The 25,273-nt window shown below is 53.4% G+C and overlaps 1 protein-coding gene across 1 annotated transcript in view; it reads right to left on the bottom strand.

Annotated features, from left to right (window-relative positions):
- Positions 1-25,273, bottom strand: part of PDE2A (phosphodiesterase 2A) — a 65,241-nt gene that overhangs the window by 4,615 nt on the left and 35,353 nt on the right. Inside the window, exons 3-21 of the mRNA XM_023521674.1 lie at positions 15,309-15,418; positions 14,421-14,476; positions 9,564-9,623; positions 8,794-8,947; positions 8,502-8,554; positions 8,243-8,317; positions 8,099-8,140; positions 7,542-7,610; positions 7,162-7,292; positions 4,702-4,813; positions 4,200-4,239; positions 3,996-4,059; positions 3,502-3,574; positions 3,174-3,351; positions 2,825-2,937; positions 2,084-2,161; positions 1,118-1,240; positions 550-620; positions 144-266 (exon numbers count right to left, since the gene is read on the bottom strand). Coding sequence (XP_023377442.1) covers positions 144-266; positions 550-620; positions 1,118-1,240; positions 2,084-2,161; positions 2,825-2,937; positions 3,174-3,351; positions 3,502-3,574; positions 3,996-4,059; positions 4,200-4,239; positions 4,702-4,813; positions 7,162-7,292; positions 7,542-7,610; positions 8,099-8,140; positions 8,243-8,317; positions 8,502-8,554; positions 8,794-8,947; positions 9,564-9,623; positions 14,421-14,476; positions 15,309-15,418 — 1,725 coding nt within the window. The remainder of the gene's footprint in view (positions 1-143; positions 267-549; positions 621-1,117; positions 1,241-2,083; positions 2,162-2,824; positions 2,938-3,173; positions 3,352-3,501; positions 3,575-3,995; positions 4,060-4,199; positions 4,240-4,701; positions 4,814-7,161; positions 7,293-7,541; positions 7,611-8,098; positions 8,141-8,242; positions 8,318-8,501; positions 8,555-8,793; positions 8,948-9,563; positions 9,624-14,420; positions 14,477-15,308; positions 15,419-25,273) is intronic.

Here is a 25,273-nt window from a genome sequence, read left to right as displayed (position 1 = left end):
AATGGGGCTATGCAATCTTCCTCACTGGGCTATTAAGATGGTCCCATGGGGCAATGCATGTAAAGTGCCTGCCATACAGGAGGTGCTTCCTTGTCCCGGAGAAGGGGACCCCAGCAGCAGACAGGGTAAACACAGCCACTCACTCGAGGTAGTTGGTGAGCTCTAGGTTCTTGTAGAGCAGGTAGCAGAAGTGGGAGACAGAGAAGGCATGCATCCAGTTGTGATAAGGGGGATCCCGGTAGCCCTTCTTCACCATCAGACAGAACCTGGAGGAGGGGAGAGGGCAGGAGAGGGGCCTCAGGCTCTCCTCCTTCAGGCAGCCCTGCAGGCTCTGCCCTGCCCCATTCCTTTCCTTTCCTCATGGTCCCCGTGTCCAGGAATTGCCTCTCATGCATGGATCCTCCCCACTCCCACAAGACTTGAGTCTTCCTTAGTTGTCCCAGAGAGACCACTTCCCAGAAGGCTGGAGGCTGTGGACGTGAGAGTAAAGGACAGAAGTGGGCAGAGACAGAGCTGCCTGCCCTAGAGGGGAGGGCCGAGAGCACACACCGGGCCAGTGTTGGGCAGTCGATTTTGTAGTTGTTGATGAAATTCATGTCTTGCAGCATGCTCAGGATGGCCTAGGGAAGGTGGAAGGGAGAGGTCAGACGGACTGTCGGTTTCAAGATGGGGCCTTTGCTTTGGCCCTTCTTGAAGCCTCCAAAATTTTGGAGTCTTAGATCTTTAGATCTATACTAGAGAACCACAAAATGGTAGCACGAAGCATTCTTGGAGCCAAGAACTTTTATAAATATAGGATCTAAGAACACTTGGAACCAAATTCACACAAAATCTTAGAAAAAGTGGGAAGCAAGGTGCCAACCCTGAGGCTCCATGCCCTGGGCATTGTTGGTTCTGGAGCAGCCCTCAGCAATCATTCAGCCAGCCCCTTGCCTGTGGGCAGGCCCTGTGGCCCGCGCTGGCAGACCACATGCTCACTCCATCTCTAAGGGAGATGCTATAGCCTTCCTTGATGACTCTGGTTTGCCAGGAAGTTCCTGTACACATCTAACTTAAATCTCTGCCTGCACACCCTCTGCCTCCATAGTCCAGTGGGTGGCAAGAAGGGGAAGCTCACCATGGAAGTGTCATCCTCTGGTAGAGAGCGAGGGGTATAGGTAAAATTGGCAAAGTTGGAGTCAATGGCAGCCACAGGCTGAATCCCGTCATGGAGGAGTTTGGTGTATTCATCATCAGAAACCTACAGGGGACCAGCCAGGGATTAGAAGATGACCTCCATCCATTTAATTCCCACAGCAGGGGGACCCTTAACCCAGAGTGCATGCTAGTTGGGCCATCTACTCCATGATTGACACTGGGCAGGAGATCGCTACCCTCCCCTTACAGCCTGTGGCCTACCTACTGTGCCTCTTTATTGAAGACCACCCTCATCTGTAAACAGCTTACCCTCAGCAAAGACAGAAGACACCCCTTTGTGATACCCCCAAACCATGGTAGGCTTTCATAGACACTAACTTGAAGATTCTTTATTTGGAGGTATTGTTTCAGAGTCCAACCTCAATCCTTCCTACTACAGCTTTGACCCTATCCACACAGTCTGGGACACTTTGGTTTAGACACAGGTAAGAGGAAATGTTCAAATCAGCAATGACCACCACATAGCCTGACACAGAGTCTGGAAATGGGATAGAACATCATAATTAGGACTTCCCAGGACTCAGGATCATTGTCCCCAGGGGAGCTGTGGGAGAGGCCCTGAGTGGGCCTCTCAGCCTTCAGTCATTCCTCAAATGGGAATTATCCCTCGACATGGGAAGCAACTGGCCAACCTAGGTTCTTCTCTGGGCTAGTCCTGCCACCAGCCTTGGGGCTGAACCAGAAAGTGCCTGGAATAGGCTGTCCTGAAAGAGCTAGAGGCCAGGCATTGCACTGGGCCTATCTTCTTATCTTCAGGAGAGGGTGATCAGAAAGCTCAGGCCCGTCCTAGGCCCATGAGGATTAGGGAAGGAAAGGAAGGAGCAGGTGGGCTGCAGGGGACCTTCAGACTCTGGGGAGACGTACAGAAGCTCCTTGCAAGCCTCACCTTCATGTGGTACATCATCATCTCGTTGGCGAGGTGGCTGCGGTACTGGGCCTCATTCACTTTCTTGTAAAGGAGGGACTGAGGGAGAAGGGAGAGAGGGAAAGATGAGGCTCAAGCAAGGTGGCCGTGATACCTCAGAAGGCCCAGGAATGGGACATAGGGGTCAGATAGAATCCCTCTTCTTGTCCTGGGCTGGGCCTTTGAGCTTCAGCCCAGAGTAGGGAGCCCCCGCCAACTTTTATCAGAACGTCCCCTTTCTCCTCCTCCCAAGGCCTCTTAGCATTCCATCTGGCACTTTGCATCCCCTCTGGAGCCTGCCCCAAGGCCCACAGCAGAGAAAAAGAAGCAAGATGAGGGATAGTGTTGGGGACCAATGGGTTAGAGTCCCAGGCCAGAGCTGCCAGCTCTGGACAATGAGACCCAACATTTCCCAAAAAGAAGCTGACCAGGGGCTTGGGTGGCGGTTGCTGCCAGAGGAAGGGGGGTGGCGGGGTTGGGTGAATAATAACTGGGATCTCCCGTGGTCCTGGGAGGCTAATGGAACAGGACGGTAAATAGTAAATTTTCGGAGGGGAAATTGAGGCCAGAAGTGACCAGCAGACACTGAAGGTGGCATAGCAATCCAGTGGCCGGGCTCTGACTCCCAGGTCGGGCACAAACGGGTCTGGATAGAGCAAGGGCAACCAATGTAAAGAGGAGGGCAGAGCGTCCTGCACTGGCCCTGCCCCTGTCCCTACTCACATGGGCGATGCTGATGCCGCAGTAGATGGAGAAGGCAGTGGCCAGGTCCTCATCGAACTTGCTGAACCATGGTCCGTTGATCTTGTTCACCAGCTCTGCCACACCGATGACCTCTGGGAGCCGGAGAGGGGCTAGGACCGGCCGGTGGATGTGTCTGGCGGGGATCTGCCCTCCCAGGGTGTCCTCAAGGGATGTCCCATGTCTGGGAAACCCTGTCCCTTCTGCTCAGGGACGCTAGAGCGGTGGGGTGGGGTAGGGTTGCGGACCCTCTTGCTCGGCTCTGCCCTACCCTGCTCAGGTCCCGCCCCTCAGGCCTCGCCCCGCCCGCCCTTCCGCCGGGAGCTCGCACCCTGGTTCTCATTCTTAATCGGAAAGCAAAGGATGTTGCGCGTGCGGAAGCCAGTGCTGTCGTCCACGCCACGGTAGAAAAGCGGGTGTGCGTACGCATCCGGAATGTTCAGGATCTGGCCCGTGGTCGCCACGTGGCCCGCGATGCCCTGGTCGGCTGGGATGCGGATCTCATAGCTCTGCCGGGGCAGGCATGGGTAGGGAGGAAGAAGTTAGTGGCCGGACACAGAGCAGACCATCGACTGTCCTGCCTGCTCCCCAGTCCCCCCTGCGGACACCCGGACCCTGGGACCATGGCCACACACTCCCTGCTCGCGGGCCTGCCTCACCTCGTCCTCCACCACGCCCCCGTCGAACACCTTGGCCACCAGCTCATTCTGATCCAGCAGGAACACTGAACAGCTGTGGGGAGACGGCTTTGGTCCACAGGACCCTGACATCCCTCTCTGACTACCCCCCACTTCTCACGACTTGAGGCAAAGCCTGGGTTTCCGAGGCCTGGAAGGAGTGCTCACTAGTGAGAAATTTCTCAGCATGGGCTGACTCCAGACATTAGTCCAGACCAATGATTTTTTTTGTAGCGCCTACTCTATGCCACACACTGTATTAGGAGCTGAGGACCCATGGCTAGCAAAGAGAGCCCCACCCTTGCTGTAACTGGATGTTACAGTCTAGTGAAGGACACTGGCATGAAATAAAGGATCACACAAAAGGTGACAGGGTCCCACAAGAAGGCAGTGGAGAGGGAAAAATGGGGAGACAAGGAGAGCATTAGATTGAGGCCTGGGGCCTCTCTTGCCCCTCTCGGGGTAGATTCACTCACATCTCAGCATTGCTGAGGTTTCTGGCCTCTGTGATGATCTCCTGGAGCAGGACAGAGACGTCATCTGTGAGAGGAAGAAGCGTCCAGGGCAGTGGTGAGAACAGGCTGTAGTACTGAGGCCAAGCTCTCCCACCTCTCCTCCCCAAAACTCCAGCCCCCAACTCCCACCCCACAGCTAGGTATGGAGGAGGACAATGCGCTCACCCAGGTGAGTGAAGAGGTTCTTTGCCACTTGGAGAAGAGCCTGGAATGGAGAAAATGGAGATCACATGGGTTCACAGGGGGCAACCCTCTTCAGCCCCCTGCCTCCAACAGCCCCAGGGTCTTCTCATTCATCTCCTAGGGCTCTGAGGACACTCTCTGGAGACTGGCAGAGTCTAATTATATCATTTGGCTACTAAGTGAAGGAGCGGGAGGATAGCCTCAGTGAAGATGGATAGAAATATTGAGTCTCAGATATGCATTCACCTCCGACTCCAACCACCCAGATGTTGCTGTAGTACCCAACTTGAACACTAGAGGGATACAGTGCCTGCAGCCTTTGGCGCTGTTCTAAGAAACTACTGACCTCCCTCTGAAAGAGGCCTCTAGGGCACTAGGTAATCTCTCTGCGGTGGAGACATGGGTTTTTCCCTTGTAGATGACTCCCTGGGGCTGAAAGCTGGGCGACATTGTCCCCAAGAGAGGCGTAAGGCAGCTCACTCACCTGGCACTCACACTTGAGCTTCTGCTCCTTCTGAAAGGCCAGGGTGCTGGTGAGCACCGTGCTGGTGTAGTGGAAGCAGTGCTGGACGACGTGTTCATCCTGGTCCGTGAACCTGGGGGAGGAGGGCAGGGGTCACTGGAAAGGAGAGAATGACAGACTTCTCTCCCCATTTCTCCTTACTTCCATTCCTCCAGGAAGCCCTCTCAGAGATCTACCAGCTAACCATCCCTCTCCTCTACTGGGGCTGCTCACTGTACAGGCATCTTGGGGCAGCTTCCCTCTCAGACTAGGGGCTCCCTGAGGGAAGAAGTCTCATTCTCCTAGCCCAAAATATGTCTTCCTCCTCAGACTATTGTTTCTTGAAGCCAGAGCCATGTCTCCCTCCTCTGACTTCAGATTTACCCACACTGAGGTTTGATCTCCTCCCTCAAACTGGAGACTTGCCCTGGCCAGAGCTGGGTCTTCTGGTCCTCCCAAGGAGCTCTTTCATTCTCAAGGAGAAGCAGTGGCACTGCACTATCTTGTCCAGCTCCTGTCACTATCCTACTCTCCCCAGCTCTCCCCGAATCTCTGGGCATCTCTCAGCTTGAGCCGCACTAAAATCCTCATCATTCTGAGAAAACCTCAGGCTCCTTCACACTTTCATGCTTTTCTCCACAGTTTGCTCTGCCTGGAATGCTTTTCCCACTCTCTTCCCTCTATGTCCTGAAAATAAATTTCAGCTTTGAAGGCAGGGACTATAACTGTATCACCCCATGCCCAAGGCAGAGTCTTGTACAGGAAAGATATTTGGGAAGGGTTTGCTAAATGTCTTATCTGTACTCTACCTCTGCCCTTGCTAGCAGCCCCTCAACACTCCCAGCTATAGGGATTCTGGAGTCTCTGTTCTGTGAGTTCCAAATAGCTTCTCTACAGTCACTGCTTTGAGCTGAACCCCATGTTGGCTGATGAAATCATTCAGCATTCACTCCCTGAAATATGTGGGACCCAGAGATGGCCTTGCCCCAGCCCTGGGCCTCAGGGCTGTCACTAAAGCCCCACCTCATTTCCCTTCTAGTACCATCTCTCCTCCAGGTCTAGGGCTAAGAACCCAGTCCCACAACCAGCAGTGAGAGGTCACAGCTCCTGCTAGACCCCCGCTCACTCTGCACTCCTCTCCCCAAAGGCCTTTCTAAGGCCCTCTGGTCAGCGCACAGTTGAACACAGTAGGTGCTCCAATGTGTTCACCAAATGGCAGACATTCTCCCACCACTAGGATGACTCCCAGTACCAAATGACACTGATCCCATCCATATCCTCTCTGCCTCAGCAGGTTCTGCTTTATGCCTGTCTTCATTTCCCCAGGTCTATCCAACTGCATATACAGCTCTGTGTTGGCAGGTCCTGCTGCACAGACCTATGACTGCCAGATCTCTACCTCACCCCTGCAGACCCCATCTTTGGGCTTCTGATACCTTTCTAGTCCCAATATCTCCCATCTCTACTTCCTGCAGGGGTTCCAGGCCCTCAAACCTAGCCTGCTTGCTCAGGCCCCAGGGGCTAAGCATCTTGTCAGCATCTCTCTACATCTCTCAACTCCTCACCTGCTTGCTCCTCCCTGACTTGGCCCAAACTGCTAGATCTGCTGGACCAAGTTTCTCAGCATTCACATCCTGAACTCCCAGGACAGACATGGCTAATCAGTAGAGGGGCTCCTGGGTAGGAGCAGAAGAACACCCAACTCTGGCCTGGGCAAGTCTCCAGTCTGAAGGAGGAGACCACAATTCTAAGATCCAGTCTCAACACAATGCTTCAGGCAGCTACTGCCAATTAGTGAGTTGGTATAGGACATGAAATCTATTTATGATACCACTCCTAGGCCCCAAACCTGACCTCTGCTCTTGAGATATGCTTCCTGACTAAACCTGTTTGCCTGACTCTGTGCCCTACCCACCACTCTGTTTTGAATAATTCATATAGCTGCCCTTTTAATGCCTCTAAAGACTCTCAGCTTAGCCCAGTCCCCAAGCCTGGATTCCCCTTAGCCATTACTAACTATGTCAATGATGCTCTGTGGGTCCCAGAGAGTTTACCCATCCATCAGGGAGTTCCCAGCAGAAATGTCAAACAAGCAAGTAGGGGGAAGACTAAGGGGGAAGACTAAGACCCTAATAGTAGATAATCTCAAGTGCAGGAAGTGGGCAAAGATAAGGGGGGACTAACTCACTTGGACCTCAATATGATTTTGAATTAGCCAAAATGAGTGATGGAGCGTCGACAATTACCTGTGCCTCAGTTGTAGCAGCTGCAAGGGCCAAGCATCCTCATAATCCCATAGTCTCTTGTACCAACAAACCGTTCAGTCCACAACTACTGGAATAGTACCTCCTGCCTAGTACTCTTTCTGCACTGTTACCCTAGTAGGGCCCTGCCCAGCCTCTCAGCTCCATCTCTTGATCACGTCATCCCACCCAGACTCACAAGTCTCCTTCAAGCTTGTTGAAAGCGCAGGCCAAGGCCACCACCTGGTCAGTGGCCCGGCTGATGACAGGGACACAGAGCATGGCCTGAAGCTCACAGCCCAACATGCTTTGCAGTTGTTGCACATCCTCCTGCAAAGGGGAGGTGAGTCAGGGCAGGGGAGGAGAGAGAGAGTATGCTTTCTTCTCCCAGCCCTCTACCCTACTCTGTGACAGGCAGTTCTAAGGGACCTATGCAGGGTGGGAAGTGCTATGACATGGGGGTGATTGGGAGAAAGTGCCTGGGTTTTGTTTCCCACATTCCTAGGCTGCCCTGTCCTACAAACCTAGCCCTGGGCTCCCCTTTGCCTCCTCCCCTGGTCCAGCCAGGCCATGGCTTACAGAAGTGAGATCTTTCAGCTGGATAGACTTCTTATCTTCTACCACTTGGCCCAGGCGTCCCATCGTCAACTGGAGAGTGAAGAGAGACTGAGTCAAGGCCCAGCTCTCCCCGAGGTCAGGCGATCTCAGACTCTGCCCCACCCCCAAGTCTGGAAGTTTCAAGGACCTCTTTAGTCAATCCGAATAGTGGAGTCAACACTGGGGGGCGGGGAGGGGCGGTCTGCTCCTGACCAGAATCCCCTATGCAGGACTTTAGGGTTTTCCCTAACCAGGAGAGAAAAGCAGACTCTAAGGATTCTTGTTGATCTTAAAAGATTCTAAGAGAGTCCAATCTGAAAATGTTCCAACAGAGGTGAACTGGTCTCAAGTAAGCCTCTCTGCAGATTGTAAGCGATTTCTCTCATAACATTTCTAAGTAGATCATAAGATCCAGATAATTCCACCAGAGTCCAAGAGAGTCTAGCAGATCCCGGTCCCTCTGGGCAGATCCCGGGAGTGCCTAGCTTGCCTCACATGCTCCTGCAGACTCCAACATGAGGAACAGATGCGTGACTCACCGGGAAGCTGATCTCTTCCTCCAGTACTTTATCTCCCATGACCTGAGGAACAGAGCAGTGAAGACTCGTTAAAGGATGGGCAAGGTTTTTCCCCTCAGAGACCCGGGTCCCTCGCCCAGTCTCACAGTAGACCTGGGCCCTCACCTTACAGGAGAGCTGTAGATTGTCCTCGGACACCAGCAGAAGGCAGCAGCGGGATGCCTGGGTCTCCTGTTGCAGCTGAGAGGAAGGGACAGAGCCAGGGGCTGACTGCGGATCTGGGCCACCCCCACTCCCCACCCTCTCACCTCTCAGAGGCTCCTTAGGTAGGTGGAGGAGAGAGGAGGGGCAGGACGTCGGAATCTGAACTGAGATGGAGGGCTCACGGGGACATGAGCACAGATGGAGGGGACTAGGGACTCACGTATTGGAGGACTTTGAGCTGCAGGGAAGAGGCATCCAGGTCATAGAGTTCCCCTGCAACCGCGGGGCGCAGGTCAGAGAGAGGGCCCGTAGACTCCCCCAAGGCCGCGTCGCCTTGGGATCCATCTGCCGGCCCAGCCCGTAGAGCTCCCTTCCAATTGCTGCCCGGCCCACCCAGCCGCTCCACCTCTCAGGCCCGGTCCACCCAAACAAGGCCCTGCCCACAAATAGGCCCCTCCCCTCCATATTCGCCCCTGCCCCGCCCCCAGGACCGGTCCCAGCCGGGTCCTCACCGCACAGTTGCAGGATCTTTCGGTCCTGGTCAGTGTATGCGACACCGCCCTTCTGGTCTCCTGCCGCCCCCGCTGGAGGGTTCTGGACCGCTTCGGGGGCCGCGCCAGATCCGCGCTGCTGCAGGGCCTGCACCCTTCGCAGGGCTACCAGGGTCTGGGACGGCCCGAGCGTCAGCGAGCCACTCGCCCCATCTTTACCGCGCTCGCCGCCTCAGGAACCCCTTGCCTTTGCTCAAGCCATTCCTTCTGCCTGCGGTGCCTACTGCTCCACCCCCGTTCCAAACAACTCATCCCTCAGCGCTCCATCTTCCTGTGGGATCCCATGGCTCTTGGAGCATCCCTCTGTCCATGAACAGATATGTATAGAGTTTGTCTCCACCCCTAGCCCCAGATTCTTCCAAGACAAGGCAGGGTCAGAGTTCTCTGTCTCGAGCACCCATGGGGAGACCTAAGTCCATATTAAAGTCACAGCATTATAAAATATCAGGAAAGAGCCTCAATATCATTTTGTGGATAATCCTTCCTACACAGTGACAAGATGTTTGACTCATCTCACCAGTACCCTAAGTAGGTCGGCGCTATCCTTATCCTCATTTTCAAATGTAAAACTGATGCTCAGAGAGGTTAAGTGACTTGCTCAAGGTCACACAGCCCAAAGGCGGTGGACTGGAACCCAGGTCTGTCCAGCTCCCTGGCCAGATCATCTTCCCACCAGTTGTGATGAGAGTCTTTAGCAGTCCCCATCCTATGCTAACCCTACCCAAACTCACATGCTTCTCCACGGCTTGAAGGCTCCACTCTTCACTGTCACTCAGCTGGCCACAGTGCACCTGGAAGGATGTGGGAGAGGGACCAGCTGTGACCTCCCCTAGCCTCTTGCCTCTGCCAGAGTGCCCTCCCCACGCCTGACACATACCTGTCCCCACCAACACATATACACTCCAGTCTGTGGGCTTCAAAAATAAGCCCGTCCTTCTGACCAAGCACATGGCTCCAGGAAAATGCCCTCCTCCAGGAAGCCTACAGCTAATCCAAAGAAGTGGAAATTTTCTGATCTCCTTTTCAGTCACTGTTTCATTAAGAGCACAATCCAGGTGTATAGTGAGGGAAGGGGGAGGTGAGCTGGGACCCCTCTCAATCTCCCAGCCCATGGAGCACTTCAGGCCCTGATAAGGGAATCAGTGAGATTAGCCTCAGACTCCCAGCTCCCTCCTTTCTAAGTTGGGGTTTGAGCCATGTCTAGGTTTGGGATAAGGGAAGACATTTATGATGCATCCGCTGTACCTTAAGAACTTGGGAAGATGGCTGAATAAATGCGTGAATGAATAAATTAATGCAGTGATAAAGTACATTGCCTTACATGTGATTCTCACCACTCAGTGAGGCAGGCATCCACCTCGCAGATGAACCAAGGTCCAGAACAGCTGAGCAATTTGCCCAGGATCACACAGCAGAAAGTGGCAGAGTTGGGACAGTACCAACCACTCCCTCACCTTCTTTGCCCACTTTCATCACCACTAGTCTCATCACCACTCCCATCATCCTGTCCCTCTCCAACGTCCCTGTGTCATTCACCAGGAATCCCCTCAGTCCATCTTTCATACTCTGTGAAGTCCCTTCCCCCACCCCTGCTTGGGTGCTTGATACAGAAAATGAGAGAGAAAGAGAGGGGCCGTCTGGGGACCCACTGCAGGCCCTGCCAGCAAAGCACCTCGCTTGCGTCACCAGCTTCCGGTGCCTACTCAGAGCTGCTCAGCACCTTGGGGCACCCCGTGGTGATTGCACTGGGGCTCCCTCCTTAATCCTCTCTCTACTCTCAGCAGCCCCCTACCCCCTGCCCTAGGTCCCCTGCAAGGAGCAGATGGAGAGGAGGAGACCAGCGGGTTATCAGGAAGCTCACATCTTATTAGGGCAGGATGGAGTAGGGGATGCATTGGGGAGGGGTGCAGGGCCTCATACCTGAGAAAGAAGGAGAAGGCAGACTGGGTGGGTGGGAACTTAAAGACTGTGAGAGCTCAGAGGGGGAGGGCATCTGGGAGGCTTCCAGAACTGGCACTGAAGCATGGGGAACACAAGCAGAACCTGAAGAGAGGGGACGCTGCAGGCAGGAGCTGTCCCGGCAGTGCTGGGTAATAAGTGGTACAAGGAGATGAGGATCTGGGCAGGAGTGGGGTTCATGGTGCCACAAGGGGAAGGACCTTGTGTGCTAGGCTAAGGAATTGGATTTTAGCTTGAGGGTCGTGGCCTATGGCCTGTAGGCGAATTGGAGGGAGCAACACTGCAGGAAGACCTGGACGAGGCCTGGGCAGCCAAGGGTGGTGTTGAAGGTTAAGCTCTGGGTAAGGCTCCATATATGACTCCCATAGGACAGGGAGTCAAAAGAGGGGTATAGTTCACTCACACGTGGTTTTTGTGAACATGTTGGCATTTTACTGTTAGTAGATGGGGGAGGACACCATTCTTGTTCCTTCCATCTGGACCCGCCTCTCAGGAAGAAGGAAGGTTAGGACCACTTTATAGATACGGAAGTAACCAGTTCCTGGGCTGCCAAAACAGCTTGGTCCCAGTACAGAGCTGGGAGACTGAATGAGAGCTTCAGAAGGCCAAGGGAAAGAAAGGAATCATGGAGCCCTCCTGGACCCCCTGGACCTCCCCCGACCCCACCACACACTCCTGGGCTGCCTCAGCCCATCCCCACACAGCATGTGCATACAACACATATGCACTCTCATGAGGATCCTCAGTGCCCCCAGCACACACTCATACTCACACTCACTCTCCCATGGAGACACTCAGGTGTGTGCTCATGTGTGCACACACAGGCACAGACACAGACACAACAGAGTGCAGTCACAGACTCAAAGACATCCACACACCCACACTCATAGTGTCTATATGTGCAAATTCATACATGTACAGAGGACACTTGAGTTCACATACCCAAAAGCCATGCACACACTTCTGCCCTCCCCCATATGTAAACACACCACCACCAACAGTCACACATAGCTTTTTGCTCACCAACAGAAATATACACTTGCACCTACTATTGCTAATCAAGGGTTTGTCTGGGACCCACTGGCAATACTCAGTGGTGGGCACTGGAGCTGTAGAGAAGGTCGAGAGCCCAGCACAGCCCCCACGCCCCTCACCCTCACCTAGTTCAACATGGCTAGTTGCCTGAACACTCCATCCCCATGTAAGGAGCTGGTGTGGCTGGCACAGCTGGGGGGAAGCGTGGGCAGAAATCACGCATCAAATGCCAGAGACCAAGGGCCGCCTACTCCTCAAAGGGACTTATTATCCCAGAACTGAAGAACAGAGCCAAAGACTCCTTCCACACAAAGAGTCTGCAATCAAGATGCCTGGATCTGTGAGCTACAGAGAGGCCCAGAACTCAGCCAGGCAGCCCTGCACCTGGACTGCATTTTCCTCAGAGAGCCCTCCCTCCATCCACTGCATTTCCATCAGGCCCCAACATTCCTAGCAGGGCTCCCTGGTTTCCTTGCTTGCATTTAGCATCATCTGCAGTTCTATTCTTATTTTGCCTTCTCGTTTGTCTGTCTCCCCCACTCCTCCAGACTGTATGGTCTGTGAAAGCAGGTCCTCTTTGGTCTGTGTGTTTGCAGCGCCTAGCACACAGTGCCTGGCAGTGCTTGAGAAACAGTCTTCAACTGATGGATGGGTGGATGGGTAGATGGATAAATAGATAGATGGATAAATAGATCAATACCAACAGCAGAGACTCAGAGATGGGAATGAGGCTTGAAGAAGGAGCTGGTGAGTTAGCCCTCCCAAAAGATCTGCCCTGTGGCACCCCCTGTACCCTCTGCACCCTCTGCTCTTGAGGTCTGGCAGCAGCTGGGAGGTCCAGGCCTGTCTGCGCTGCCTCTCAGAGGATGTGAGATCCTGTGGCCCCGGGAGCACAAGGAAGCAGGATAGGAACTGTCAGATACAAGTATGCATTGGGAAGAGGAGTGTCCTAGAGAAGTGCATTTCCGCTGGGGTAGGAGGGCATGGGCTTGGAGGCGAGGCAGACCATGAATAATCTAAATACCTTTCAAGAGCCCTTCACTGCCCAGAGTGTTTGAGGAGATGTGGAAACAGTCGTTGGGAACTTCTCCTGACAGCCAAAGCCCTGGGTAGCACCTTACTCAACAGCATGCACCCCACACCTCAGCCTCACCAGGATCACACTCTTCCCCCAAAAGTCCACCACCCTTTTCCCTCCCTGCCTTTGCTCATCCTCTTCTCTCTGCCTAGAATATCTTTTCTCTTCTTCTCTGCCTGTTGACCTCCTACTCATGCCCCTCAACCCCCCTAAAATGCTGTCTCTACTGTGAGGCACCCCTTGCTGCTCCAGCCTCTGTCACTAGAGCACCCGCTAGCAGCATTTATTTCTTTTGACCAGCGGTGGTCTCAGAGTGTCTCCGCCTTCCTCAAAGTTGAGAGTTTCTAGAAGGCAGAAATGAGTCTGGTTCCCTTCTCTACTCCAGCACTCAGCCTGGAGGAGAGTCCAGAGCAGAGTTTTCTTAGGGTGAGTTAAATTCAAGTGATCTGACTCCATCTCCCTCCCCAGTGCACAACATACACATACACACAGGCTCTTCTCCCCACAGGAGGAGGTTGAAGCCTGGACTTCTGGCATAATCTGAGCCAAAGTGGATGGTGGTCATGGCAATCATCCTCCTGCCCACAAGATGAGCAACTTTCCAGATATCTTCCCCTTGGGGGAGTTGCTTCTCTTCTGACTCAGCCCTCATAGCCCCAGGAAGTCTTTCTCAAGAACCTGACAACCCAGACTCTTTTTCCTCAGCAAAGGTGGGCAACCAAGCCTCTGCCTCCAACCTTGACCTCTGTGCTGGCCCTGGTCCTCTTCAAAGAGACCAGCTCCTACACAGATTGGGATCAAAGGAGGGAGGGAAGCAGTGCTGAGAACTCTGTGCCAATAGCAGATCTGTTCCCTGTGGGAACAGAAGCTGGGGGGCGGGAGAAACCAAGGGGGACGCTTCTCCCTCGCTCAGGCAGATGGGGTGCTGAGGAGGAGACCAAGCCAAGTACCCCTTCCTTCCCCTCCTCTCCCTTCCTCTTCCCATGGTGCCCCCCTCCACTCCACCCCACCGCCCCCCACCTCCAGCAGTTCTGGAAAGGTCAGGTGCCTCAGAAACCTTTAATTCTGTTTTAATGAGCTCAGAGGAGTCCCTGGGTGCACCAAGAACAGCTCATTTATCTGTCCGTACCCCAAGTCTGCCCCATATTCAGGTAATGGTGATTCGGGAAAGCTAACCTCTGTTCCTAGGACAGGAAAAAGATTTTGAACACCCTTCCACACACACCCATAAAAGAGAAGAGCCTGAAGAGCAGCAGATCCCGCCCCAAAAGCCAGCCTGGGCCAGCAATTTTGTCCTGCCCATTCAAGGTGGGGCAGAGGGGTGGGTTGTGGAGGAATTCCGAGACTTCTCCCAGATGCCTATTTCCTCCAGCTCCAGCCCAGCTTGCTGTTCTCAACACACACACACACACACATACACACACACACACACACACACACGCACACACAGGGGCTCCATCCACTGCTCCCTCCCCTGCTCTCCTCTCCACCCATATCACCCCACAAGGGCTCTTACCAAGATGACGGCTGCCACAGCCCCAGCCTCCTTGTCCACCAGCGGTATGACCAGCACTGAGGGGGAGAGGGCAATGAGGTGGTCCTTTGGGGCCAGTGAGGCTCAGAGATACTGAGCCGGGACCCAGGGAGGGAGACAAAGACATAGACAGAGGCTGGGACAGAGACAGAGAGAGACCCAGAGACCCAGAGAGACAGACAGGGGTGTCCTGAGGCAGCAACAAAAACAGCCACAGCAACGACCCCTGCATGGAAGGAAACCCTCACTTGATAGCTTTGTTGTGATCCTCCCAGCAACCCTGAGAGGGAGGGAGGCAGGTAAGGCTGAGCACCCCTGTTTTACAGATCGGGAAACTGAGGTTCAGAAAGGGGAAGTGACTTGCCCAAGATCACACAGCAAGTCAGGTCTCCTGACTCCCAGTCTTGTGCACTTTCCACATCGAGACAGAGGACAGAGACCTAGAGAGACTGAGACACGAGGCAGAGAGACATGGCGGACAGGGGGCATGGAGAAGAAGAGAAAGAAAAAGAGAGACAGTGACAGAGAGAGCATGATAACAGCTACAGCCCATCTAGCAACAGGCACATCATCATCACTGTGGCCACTGGCCACCAAGCCCTAGTATGTGCCAAGCCCTTAACATGCATTGTTTGCTCCTCCTTGCAACATCCCCTCAAGGTAGGTTCTATTTTCCCCATTTTACAAATCAGGAAATTGAGGCTCGGAGAGGTTAGTAGCACAATAGAGAGAGAATTAGATGGAGGGATTGCTACAGACACAGAGCAAAAGAAAGGAGATTGAAAGATGAAAACAGGGGTAGAAGACAGATGTGATTTGGGGAGCAGGGGCACAGTCCCTTCCTGCTCCTGCCCAGCTCCCAGCCCCTACCTTGGGTGTCAGGAGCCAGCGGGGCTACCAGCTTGGCCAAAGTTTTCTCCTGTAGGTCTGAAGGACCCAGTCCATTGCAGCCCAGCCGCTTCTGGGAGATCACGGCCTCTCTGAAAAAAAAAAAAGACATGATCTTACCTCTCAACCCCTGGATCAAAGAGGACAGGCCCTAGCCCAGGGACATACAGCAGGTTGGATTCTGCACATCTGCAAGGATCTGGACAAGTTGACCTGTTACAGGGCGGACACGAGGAGGGCAAATACAAGAGTCGGGGACCCTGATTTCTCCATAGAGGCGCAGACAGCCACAATTTGGCCTCCGGTGCCTCTTGCTGGTAGGTATGTGAAAGGTAACTTAGGGCCCAGCACAAATCCCCAGAGCAAGAAAAGCAAGGGCGACTCTGCCGCAGGCAAGTGATCTGACCTCTCTGAGCCTCCCAGGGAGAACTAGGATGGAGGAGAGTAGAATCTTAACTAACACCTTCCTCAGAAAACCATTCTAGAGCCACTTTTGGTGCTAAGCAGGGGGAATCTAGAGATAGTCGTCATACCTAAAGTTTATCAGACATTCCCTTTGTGCCATGCATAATCCAAGCAACTTACATAGATAAACTCAGAATTCCCAGCAATGCTCTGAATTAAATATTATCATCATCATCTCCATTTTCAGGTGGAGGAACTAAGGCACTAAGAAGTTAAGTAAACTGTCCAATGTCACATGGCTAATAAGTGGTAGGGCCAGCATTTGAACCCAGGTAGCTGGCACCAGAGCCCACACTCCTAACCAGTATGCTTAAAGCTTCCTAAAGACCCGAGGGGGTGTGAGTCTCCAACAAGGGGTTAGCATGAATGTTGAGGAGGCAAGGGCGTAGGTGTGATGGAGGGAAGGGGAGGTGGATGTGGGGAGAATGTGTTTCTCTCTGCCCTCACCACACATGTCATCTTCTGCCATCATCACCCCGCCTCCCCCCACCCCCACCCCCGACCTTGCCTCTGGCTCTTCCTGCTTAATTAAGTGCTTGATTTTTCACCAAATGTCACTTCTTGATGAATAATTGTCCTGGGTTCCTCATCCCTCATGCTACCTCCACTGAATTGTGTTTACAGAAGATGCCTGGCCTAAAGAGAAGAGAAACTTGGGGGCGGGGAGTTGGAACTCCATTGTGTGCATGTGGGGTCACTAAGGGGAGCCCAGCAAAGGTCAAATGAGGAAAAGAGGGACAGCCTGTAAGTCTTCAGATCATGAGATCATAGCTACTAGAGAAATCGAGGTTGAGTATCTTGGTCAAGGTCATACAGGCTTCTGAATCAGACCTGTTTGCTCCTGGCCTCTGGTTTTGAATCTATAAGAACTATCAGTGTCTCCCACCTTCCAGCCATCACTCCCTGGATCTTCAGGCTCCTGGCATGCTGGGCTCCAGTTATGGGATCTCTGATTGTGCCAAAACCCCCAGGAACGAATAGGGGTTTAGGTTGGCAGAAAGGCAACAGCAGCCACTTTTCCTGATGACTAAACTGATAAAGGCTGGGGCTTCATGGAGGCAGGGGGCTAGCCTTGATGACTCTAAGCCAAAATCCCTCTTATGGATCCCACTCAGGCACTTGGCCTGGGACTATCTGGTTATTGGGCAGCCACAAGGTGGCGCTGGTCCCTGCATTGCTCATCAGTGAGAGTGGCAGCTTTATCCCATGACCCCTAACTCTGCACTTCCAAACCCCTAGGACCCAGGGCTGCCTTGGCCACTCCCCCTCCTCCACCTCCCAACCCCCTAAAGACACGCTGATGAAGAAATCTGCCTTGCTCTCAGCCTTTCTTCTCTTCTGCACAAAACTTCCTCTGTGCTCATGGCCTCGTGACTCTCCAGTTCCCCATCTCATAAGCTCCAGACCCCAGATACCCAAAGGCTTCCTGGAGACTTACCCTAGATGTCCCTGAGGTTGTCAAAGGCACCCAGTCCCAATCTGAACTTACCCTCACCACCACTACCCCCAAGGTGGCACAGCCATCCGCCGGTCCCTAGTAGCATACTCACAAACTGTTCTAGCTGCCTCCCTCTTTCTCACCTTCCCCAGCCAGCGGGTGAGTCACCTCCCAACTGTCACCTACTTTTTCCATTCTCAAGCCACAGCCAAGCTGAAACAGAATTACCTTTCCCTCGACCCTGAAGCAGACGCTCCCCTTGCCTCCTGCCTCCTATGGGGTCCCTTAAATCCATCCTCTATATGAGACCTCTAAAGTACTTATGGGATCATTCTACTTGAAGTCTTTAATTCCACAGAGTATTTATTCGGGGTCCTTCTGGGTCAAGTTTGGTACTGAGGACTGAGATGGGAAGAGGAGGCAGACATATACCTGACTCCAGGAGCTCCAATGTTGTGTGGGGACTGACATGCAGACCCCAGCTTGAGTGCAGGAGTGAGGGCTCTGACAAAGGGAGGAAGAGTGAGACCAGCCTACCTTGGTGCAGGATGGAAGTGGGGTCAGAAGGCTTCCTAGAGGGGAAGATGCCTGATTTGAGTCCTAAAGGACATTCAGAGGTTATGAAGGCAGACAGGAAAAGATGTGCAGGCAGAGGGAACTGTCTATGCAAAGGCGTGGAGGAGAGAAAGAATGTGTGTCTGCCAGGTGGTCCAACCGCAAGGAGGTTGATGTGGCTCGACATCAGGGAGCAAGGCTGGAGAGGGGCCAGGACCTTGAGGAGCTAGGCTTGATCCTGAGGGCAATGGGAGCCCCAGGATGAACTTAAGCAGGGGAAAGTAAAGGTCAGGTTTGACTGTTGGCTGCTGGGTAAAACGCTCACCTAGAGAGGAAGAGTCGGAGAGACTGGGAACCCAGCCTCAGTGAGTACTCCACAGTCTCAGAGATCCCTGGATAGCAGAGGAGAGGCTGGGCTGGGGCAGGTCAACCTTGACTGAACCCAGATCTCCTACCGAGTGCTGGGGTCTCCAAAGATCTTCAACCCTCAGGAGTCCTGCAGCTTCGCACCTTGCTCTGCAATCTGCTCTTCCTGGCCCAGTCATATCCCATGGCCCCGGGCAGGGCTGTGCCAGGCCATGCTCACCTCAGACTACCCACATATAAGCTCTTTTCCTCTGCTGCACCCTTCCCAGAACTTCTGCACCCCCACCCCCCAGCAGATGAGGGTGGGGACTTCATTTACTGCTCACATCCCCAATGGCTCTCTCCTCAACTCAGAACCCCCCACCTCGACTCCTCTCCCCTCCTGACTCTCTTCTTCCCACCTCTCCTCCTCCCACTGACAGGCCGATGGTGGGGGTGAGGGGACTCCACACCCCAGAGCCAGCTGTCCAGGTTGAAGGCTAATGACTCAGCCCTGGGCACCTGGGAGGTCATGATCTGCCCTGCTGAAGATAAAGACAGATGGGCACAGAGTGGAGAGAAATGGGTGTGAATTTTATGATGGTTCCATCCATTTAACAACTATTTGTTTAGTGGAGAGAGTAGAGGGAAAGGCTTTCTGTTGGTGAGGTCAATGGCCTGGAAAGAGCTGGGTGCCCAGGCCCCTTTCTTTGGTATGGTCCATCCCTTTTACTAAACCCCTCCCCAACCACCCTCAGCCTTGATCTGACCTTTTATTTCTTGAAGACAAATTGTGATTCAGGCCAGGACCTGGACCCTCCTTTACCTCTCTCTTTCCCAGAGTGTGAGACTCCAGAGATGGGAACACACTATTCCCTGTGTCCCTTGTGACAAATCAGAGGGACAGAGAGATTTTGCAGTGAAAGGGGACCAGGTCAGCTCTGAGGAAGAAATTTCTTAAGGTTGGGTTGTGAGACCCCCAAGTGGCAGTGGAGGGAGACAACCAGCTGGGGATGGTGTGGGCGGCGTCTCCATTGCAGCTGAAAGGCCCCGGGTTTCACTGTGCTCAGCAGTGGGTAATCAGAAGCTTTCAGATGGCAAGAGACACAGTAAGAAGAGGAAAGCAGCAAGGCCGGAGACTGAAATAGGCTGGGAGGTAGAGGCGGAGCACCAATATGCTTAAAGCTTCCTAAAGACCCGAGGGGGTGTGAGTCTCCAACAAGGGGTTAGCATGAATGTTGAGGAGGCAAGGGCGTAGGTGTGATGGAGGGAAGGGGAGGTGGATGTGGGGAGAATGTGTTTCTCTCTGCCCTCACCACACATGTCATCTTCTGCCATCATCACCCCGCCTCCCCCCACCCCCACCCCCGACCTTGCCTCTGGCTCTTCCTGCTTAATTAAGTGCTTGATTTTTCACCAAATGTCACTTCTTGATGAATAATTGTCCTGGGTTCCTCATCCCTCATGCTACCTCCACTGAATTGTGTTTACAGAAGATGCCTGGCCTAAAGAGAAGAGAAACTTGGGGGCGGGGAGTTGGAACTCCATTGTGTGCATGTGGGGTCACTAAGGGGAGCCCAGCAAAGGTCAAATGAGGAAAAGAGGGACAGCCTGTAAGTCTTCAGATCATGAGATCATAGCTACTAGAGAAATCGAGGTTGAGTATCTTGGTCAAGGTCATACAGGCTTCTGAATCAGACCTGTTTGCTCCTGGCCTCTGGTTTTGAATCTATAAGAACTATCAGTGTCTCCCACCTTCCAGCCATCACTCCCTGGATCTTCAGGCTCCTGGCATGCTGGGCTCCAGTTATGGGCTCTCTGATTGTGCCAAAACCCCCAGGAACGAATAGGGGTTTAGGTTGGCAGAAAGGCAACAGCAGCCACTTTTCCTGATGACTAAACTGATAAAGGCTGGGGCTTCATGGAGGCAGGGGGCTAGCCTTGATGACTCTAAGCCAAAATCCCTCTTATGGATCCCACTCAGGCACTTGGCCTGGGACTATCTGGTTATTGGGCAGCCACAAGGTGGCGCTGGTCCCTGCATTGCTCATCAGTGAGAGTGGCAGCTTTATCCCATGACCCCTAACTCTGCACTTCCAAACCCCTAGGACCCAGGGCTGCCTTGGCCACTCCCCCTCCTCCACCTCCCAACCCCCTAAAGACACGCTGATGAAGAAATCTGCCTTGCTCTCAGCCTTTCTTCTCTTCTGCACAAAACTTCCTCTGTGCTCATGGCCTCGTGACTATCCAGTTCCCCATCTCATAAGCTCCAGACCCCAGATACCCAAAGGCCTCCTGGAGACTTACCCTAGATGTCCCTGAGGTTGTCAAAGGCACCCAGTCCCAATCTGAACTTACCCTCACCACCACTACCCCCAAGGTGGCACAGCCATCCGCCGGTCCCTAGTAGCATACTCACAAACTGTTCTAGCTGCCTCCCTCTTTTCCTCAGCCAGCGGGTGAGTCACCTCCCAACTGTCACCTACTTTTTCCATTCTCAAGCCACAGCCAAGCTGAAACAGAATTACCTTTCCCTCGACCCTGAAGCAGACGCTCCCCTTGCCTCCTGCCTCCTATGGGGTCCCTTAAATCCATCCTCTATATGAGACCTCTAAAGTACTTATGGGATCATTCTACTTGAAGTCTTTAATTCCACAGAGTATTTATTCGGGGTCCTTCTGGGTCAAGTTTGGTACTGAGGACTGAGATGGGAAGAGGAGGCAGACATATACCTGACTCCAGGAGCTCCAACGTTGTGTGGGAACTGACATGCAGACCCCAGCTTGAGTGCAGGAGTGAGGGCTCTGACAAAGGGAGGAAGAGTGAGACCAGCCTACCTTGGTGCAGGATGGAAGTGGGGTCAGAAGGCTTCCTAGAGGGGAAGATGCCTGATTTGAGTCCTAAAGGACATTCAGAGGTTATGAAGGCAGACAGGAAAAGATGTGCAGGCAGAGGGAACTGTCCATGCAAAGGCGTGGAGGAGAGAAAGAATGTGTGTCTGCCAGGTGGTCCAACTGCAAGGAGGTTGATGTGGCTCGACATCAGGGAGCAAGGCTGGAGAGGGGCCAGGACCTTGAGGAGCTAGGCTTGATCCTGAGGGCAATGGGAGCCCCAGGATGAACTTAAGCAGGGGAAAGTAAAGGTCAGGTTTGACTGTTGGCTGCTGGGTAAAACGCTCACCTAGAGAGGAAGAGTCGGAGAGACTGGGAACCCAGCCTCAGTGAGTACTCCACAGTCTCAGAGATCCCTGGATAGCAGAGGAGAGGCTGGGCTGGGGCAGGTCAACCTTGACTGAACCCAGATCTCCTACCGAGTGCTGGGGTCTCCAAAGATCTTCAACCCTCAGGAGTCCTGCAGCTTCGCACCTTGCTCTGCAATCTGCTCTTCCTGGCCCAGTCATATCCCATGGCCCCGGGCAGGGCTGTGCCAGGCCATGCTCACCTCAGACTACCCACATATAAGCTCTTTTCCTCTGCTGCACCCTTCCCAGAACTTCTGCACCCCCACCCCCCAGCAGATGAGGGTGGGGACTTCATTTACTGCTCACATCCCCAATGGCTCTCTCCTCAACTCAGAACCCCCCACCTCGACTCCTCTCCCCTCCTGACTCTCTTCTTCCCACCTCTCCTCCTCCCACTGACAGGCCGATGGTGGGGGTGAGGGGACTCCACACCCCAGAGCCAGCTGTCCAGGTTGAAGGCTAATGACTCAGCCCTGGGCACCTGGGAGGTCATGATCTGCCCTGCTGAAGATAAAGACAGATGGGCACAGAGTGGAGAGAAATGGGTGTGAATTTTATGATGGTTCCATCCATTTAACAACTATTTGTTTAGTGGAGAGAGTAGAGGGAAAGGCTTTCTGTTGGTGAGGTCAATGGCCTGGAAAGAGCTGGGTGCCCAGGCCCCTTTCTTTGGTATGGTCCATCCCTTTTACTAAACCCCTCCCCAACCACCCTCAGCCTTGATCTGACCTTTTATTTCTTGAAGACAAATTGTGATTCAGGCCAGGACCTGGACCCTCCTTTACCTCTCTCTTTCCCAGAGTGTGAGACTCCAGAGATGGGAACACACTATTCCCTGTGTCCCTTGTGACAAATCAGAGGGACAGAGAGATTTTGCAGTGAAAGGGGACCAGGTCAGCTCTGAGGAAGAAATTTCTTAAGGTTGGTTTGTGAGACCCCCAAGTGGCAGCGGAGGGAGACAACCAGCTGGGGATGGTGTGGGCGGCGTCTCCATTGCAGCTGAAAGGCCCCGGGTTTCACTGTGCTCAGCAGTGGGTAATCAGAAGCTTTCAGATGGCAAGAGACACAGTAAGAAGAGGAAAGCAGCAAGGCCGGAGACTGAAATAGGCTGGGAGGTAGAGGCGGAGCACCAAGAAGAGGGAGGTGAAGCTTTCCAGGAAGCCCCTTGCCCAGGCAGCCCTCCAGGATTCTCTTGCCTCCAGCCCTGAGGCCCCTTGCAACCCTTGAAATCCAGAGCTGGACCAGCCCTCAGACGTCAGCGTCCAACCCTGTCATCTCATAGAAGTGTAGGCTGAGGCTCAGAGAGATTGCATGAGATTGTAATTGCAGCCATGTTGTTGTCCTGGATCCCAGATCTCCTGACTGCCAGCCCAGGGTTCTGCTTGCGGACAGACCCAGCCCTGGGGGATGCCGCGACGGCTCCTAAACCTTTTCTGAAAATTAGATCTTCCTTAGTGACAGGGGACTATGGAACAGGCGTCCTAGAGGGTCCCTGGCTGGGCCATGGAAGATAAGTGAAATGTGGGCTGGTGGAGATGGAGATGGCAGGGAAGGAGACAGCACAGCAAGCTCAGGGAGGCAGGAAACCTAAAACACACTAGGAGGATGTAACTGGCCTCTGTGAGCCTGAGGAATAGTAGGGGCACTGGCAGGAGGGGCTGCATAGCTGGTGGCCTGCTGTCCCCATGGCCCGTTTCCACCATGCCTCCCCATACCGCCCTTAGCCCAGTCTCTGCCCTTCCTCTTGGCCCTTATCTGTCTTTATGATTCACCTCCACCTCACATCTGCTGCTGTTTGCCAGCCCTCCAGGGTTCCTGGAGGAGCACCCCCTGCACTGGGCACTGCCAGAGCCTCAGGCTCCACCTCAGTCTGGGGCAGGTGCCTCGGCCTCCTGACAGGGCCAGAGTCACAGAGGTCACCACTGGAAGGACCCTGTACCCAACCCCACTCATTTTCTAGAAGAAGAGACTGAGGCCAGAAAGGAGGTAATTTTTTCTCAAGGTCATCCACTGAGTAAATGTGTCGGGACTTGGGGCTGGAGGGCCACCAGCAGTCTCTGAGCTCATACTGTGCGCTGGGCACTGCGCTAGGCACGTCATCTATTAACTCATCGAGCCAATGGATCCTGTTATCTGTAGTCTCCATTCTATAAGAAAACAAGTTTGGAGCGGGTCACGGTGAGGCAGGGATGAGGCTGGGCTACAATACAGGCCTATCTGACTCCCATTCCAGTGCTCTTCCTTCCTCCATATCTATGTCTCAGCCCTAGTGGAGGTTGTGGGCTCTTTGTCAGATGTGGAGAGAGGAAAGCGGGGCACAGATTTCACCCCCAAACCTTGCCAGCCTAAATAAACTTTGTCTCTGTGGCTGGGATGCCCCTGCTGCAGCATCCCTCACCCACCTCACCTCTGGGCCTCCTAGGATTTCTGAACCCTGTCTCTAGCAGGCACTTACCTTCCCATTTCCACCAATCTCTGGGCTCATTGCATTGGAACATTCACTCTTAATTGTCTTTTGTTGTTGTTGTTGTTGTACCTTTTCCAAAGACTTCACTGAATTTTAAGTGGTCGAGACTTGGGGGATTCAGAAAGGGCTGCTGATCTAGAAGTTCAGAGGCCCCTCTAAGATGCCTGGATCCCAGACCCACTCTCCAGCAGTAGAAAGCCTGAGGTGGGTGTTCGAGGGCTCAGAAGGGGCAGAGGATGCTTCCTCTACCCTCTGAGCTCATTTTCCTGCATCCCTCTCCCAGGAGAGGCTTCCCGGCCACTTTGAGGAAACTTCCCGATGGGGCAAGTTCATACTAAGCAAAGTTCTTGAGAATTAGGAGTGGGGGTGCTGGCTTAGAGGAGACAAGAGGACGTTATAGCATTGTTTTTCCTTAAGGTTCCAAAGACCTTCCAGCCTTATCTTTCCATCTTACAGATGGGAGAGTAGAGGCCAGAGCGGGACACGGCTGGCTTGGTTGACACAGTCCTTAAGGAGAGGAGTTGTTAGGAGATGCTGAAGGAGAAAATGTCACCTACCACTCACCCCATGGGAAATCGAATGGGAGAATAGAAGATGGGAAAGCTCTGGGCTATTGGAGAGGCGCCAGCCCCTTCCATGAGTAAGGGTTGGGGGAGAGACCAGCATCCAGGATTCCAGGATTCCAAGTCCCAGGAGGGGCCTCAGGACCACCAGCATCCCCAGAATCTTGACCTCCGGCATCCCCTAACAGCGGTTCTTTGCATGGCCTCTGTGAAGGGTGAGTGTCATGCCAGCCTCAGCTGCTACCTGAAAGAGCCAGGTAGTTGGAAAAGCTCTTCCCGAGGGAGTGAAGCGCTGCCTTCTAGTAACAACCCCCTGGTGCCCACTCAGCTTTCAGCTTCTGACCCAGTGCTCCCTGGCCCTCCATGGCCCTGTGGTGCTTAGAAAGCAGTGAGCACGTCCTCCGTGCCCTGCGCTCCTGGGGACCAGCACTCCTGCCCATCTATACTTTCTCATCTGACAAGTTCGACTTCCCCTCCTTGTCTCCTGAATAGCCAGGAGCCAAGAGACTGTGTCCAGGCCTGGCTCTGCGTCATGCCAGGTATGTGGCATTGGAAACATCTCCTGATATTTGCCCACCTGAAAAATAAGGAGGCTGAATTCGATAGGCTCAGAGGTGTCAGGGGACCATAGGGCACCGAGCCCAATATTCTATCATAATGAAAACAAAACCAGACATTTAGTATTCATTACGGGTAGTTTTAAATGCTTTACATGTGTTAAACTCATTTAATCCTTCCAACAACTCTATAGTACCATTATTATCACCATTTTATAAATAAGAAAACCTAGGCACAGAGAGAGGTTGGGTCCCTTGCCCTGGGTTATACAGCTAGTAAACGAGAAAGTGGGATTTGAATCCAGGCAGTTGGGCT

This window comes from Pteropus vampyrus, unplaced genomic scaffold (genome assembly GCF_000151845.1).
Source record: "Pteropus vampyrus isolate Shadow unplaced genomic scaffold, Pvam_2.0 Scaffold311, whole genome shotgun sequence".
Classification (NCBI taxonomy): domain Eukaryota; kingdom Metazoa; phylum Chordata; class Mammalia; order Chiroptera; family Pteropodidae; genus Pteropus; species Pteropus vampyrus.
The sequence above is the reverse complement of the archived record's forward strand: the minus strand, read 5'-3'. Positions and strand labels throughout refer to the sequence as shown.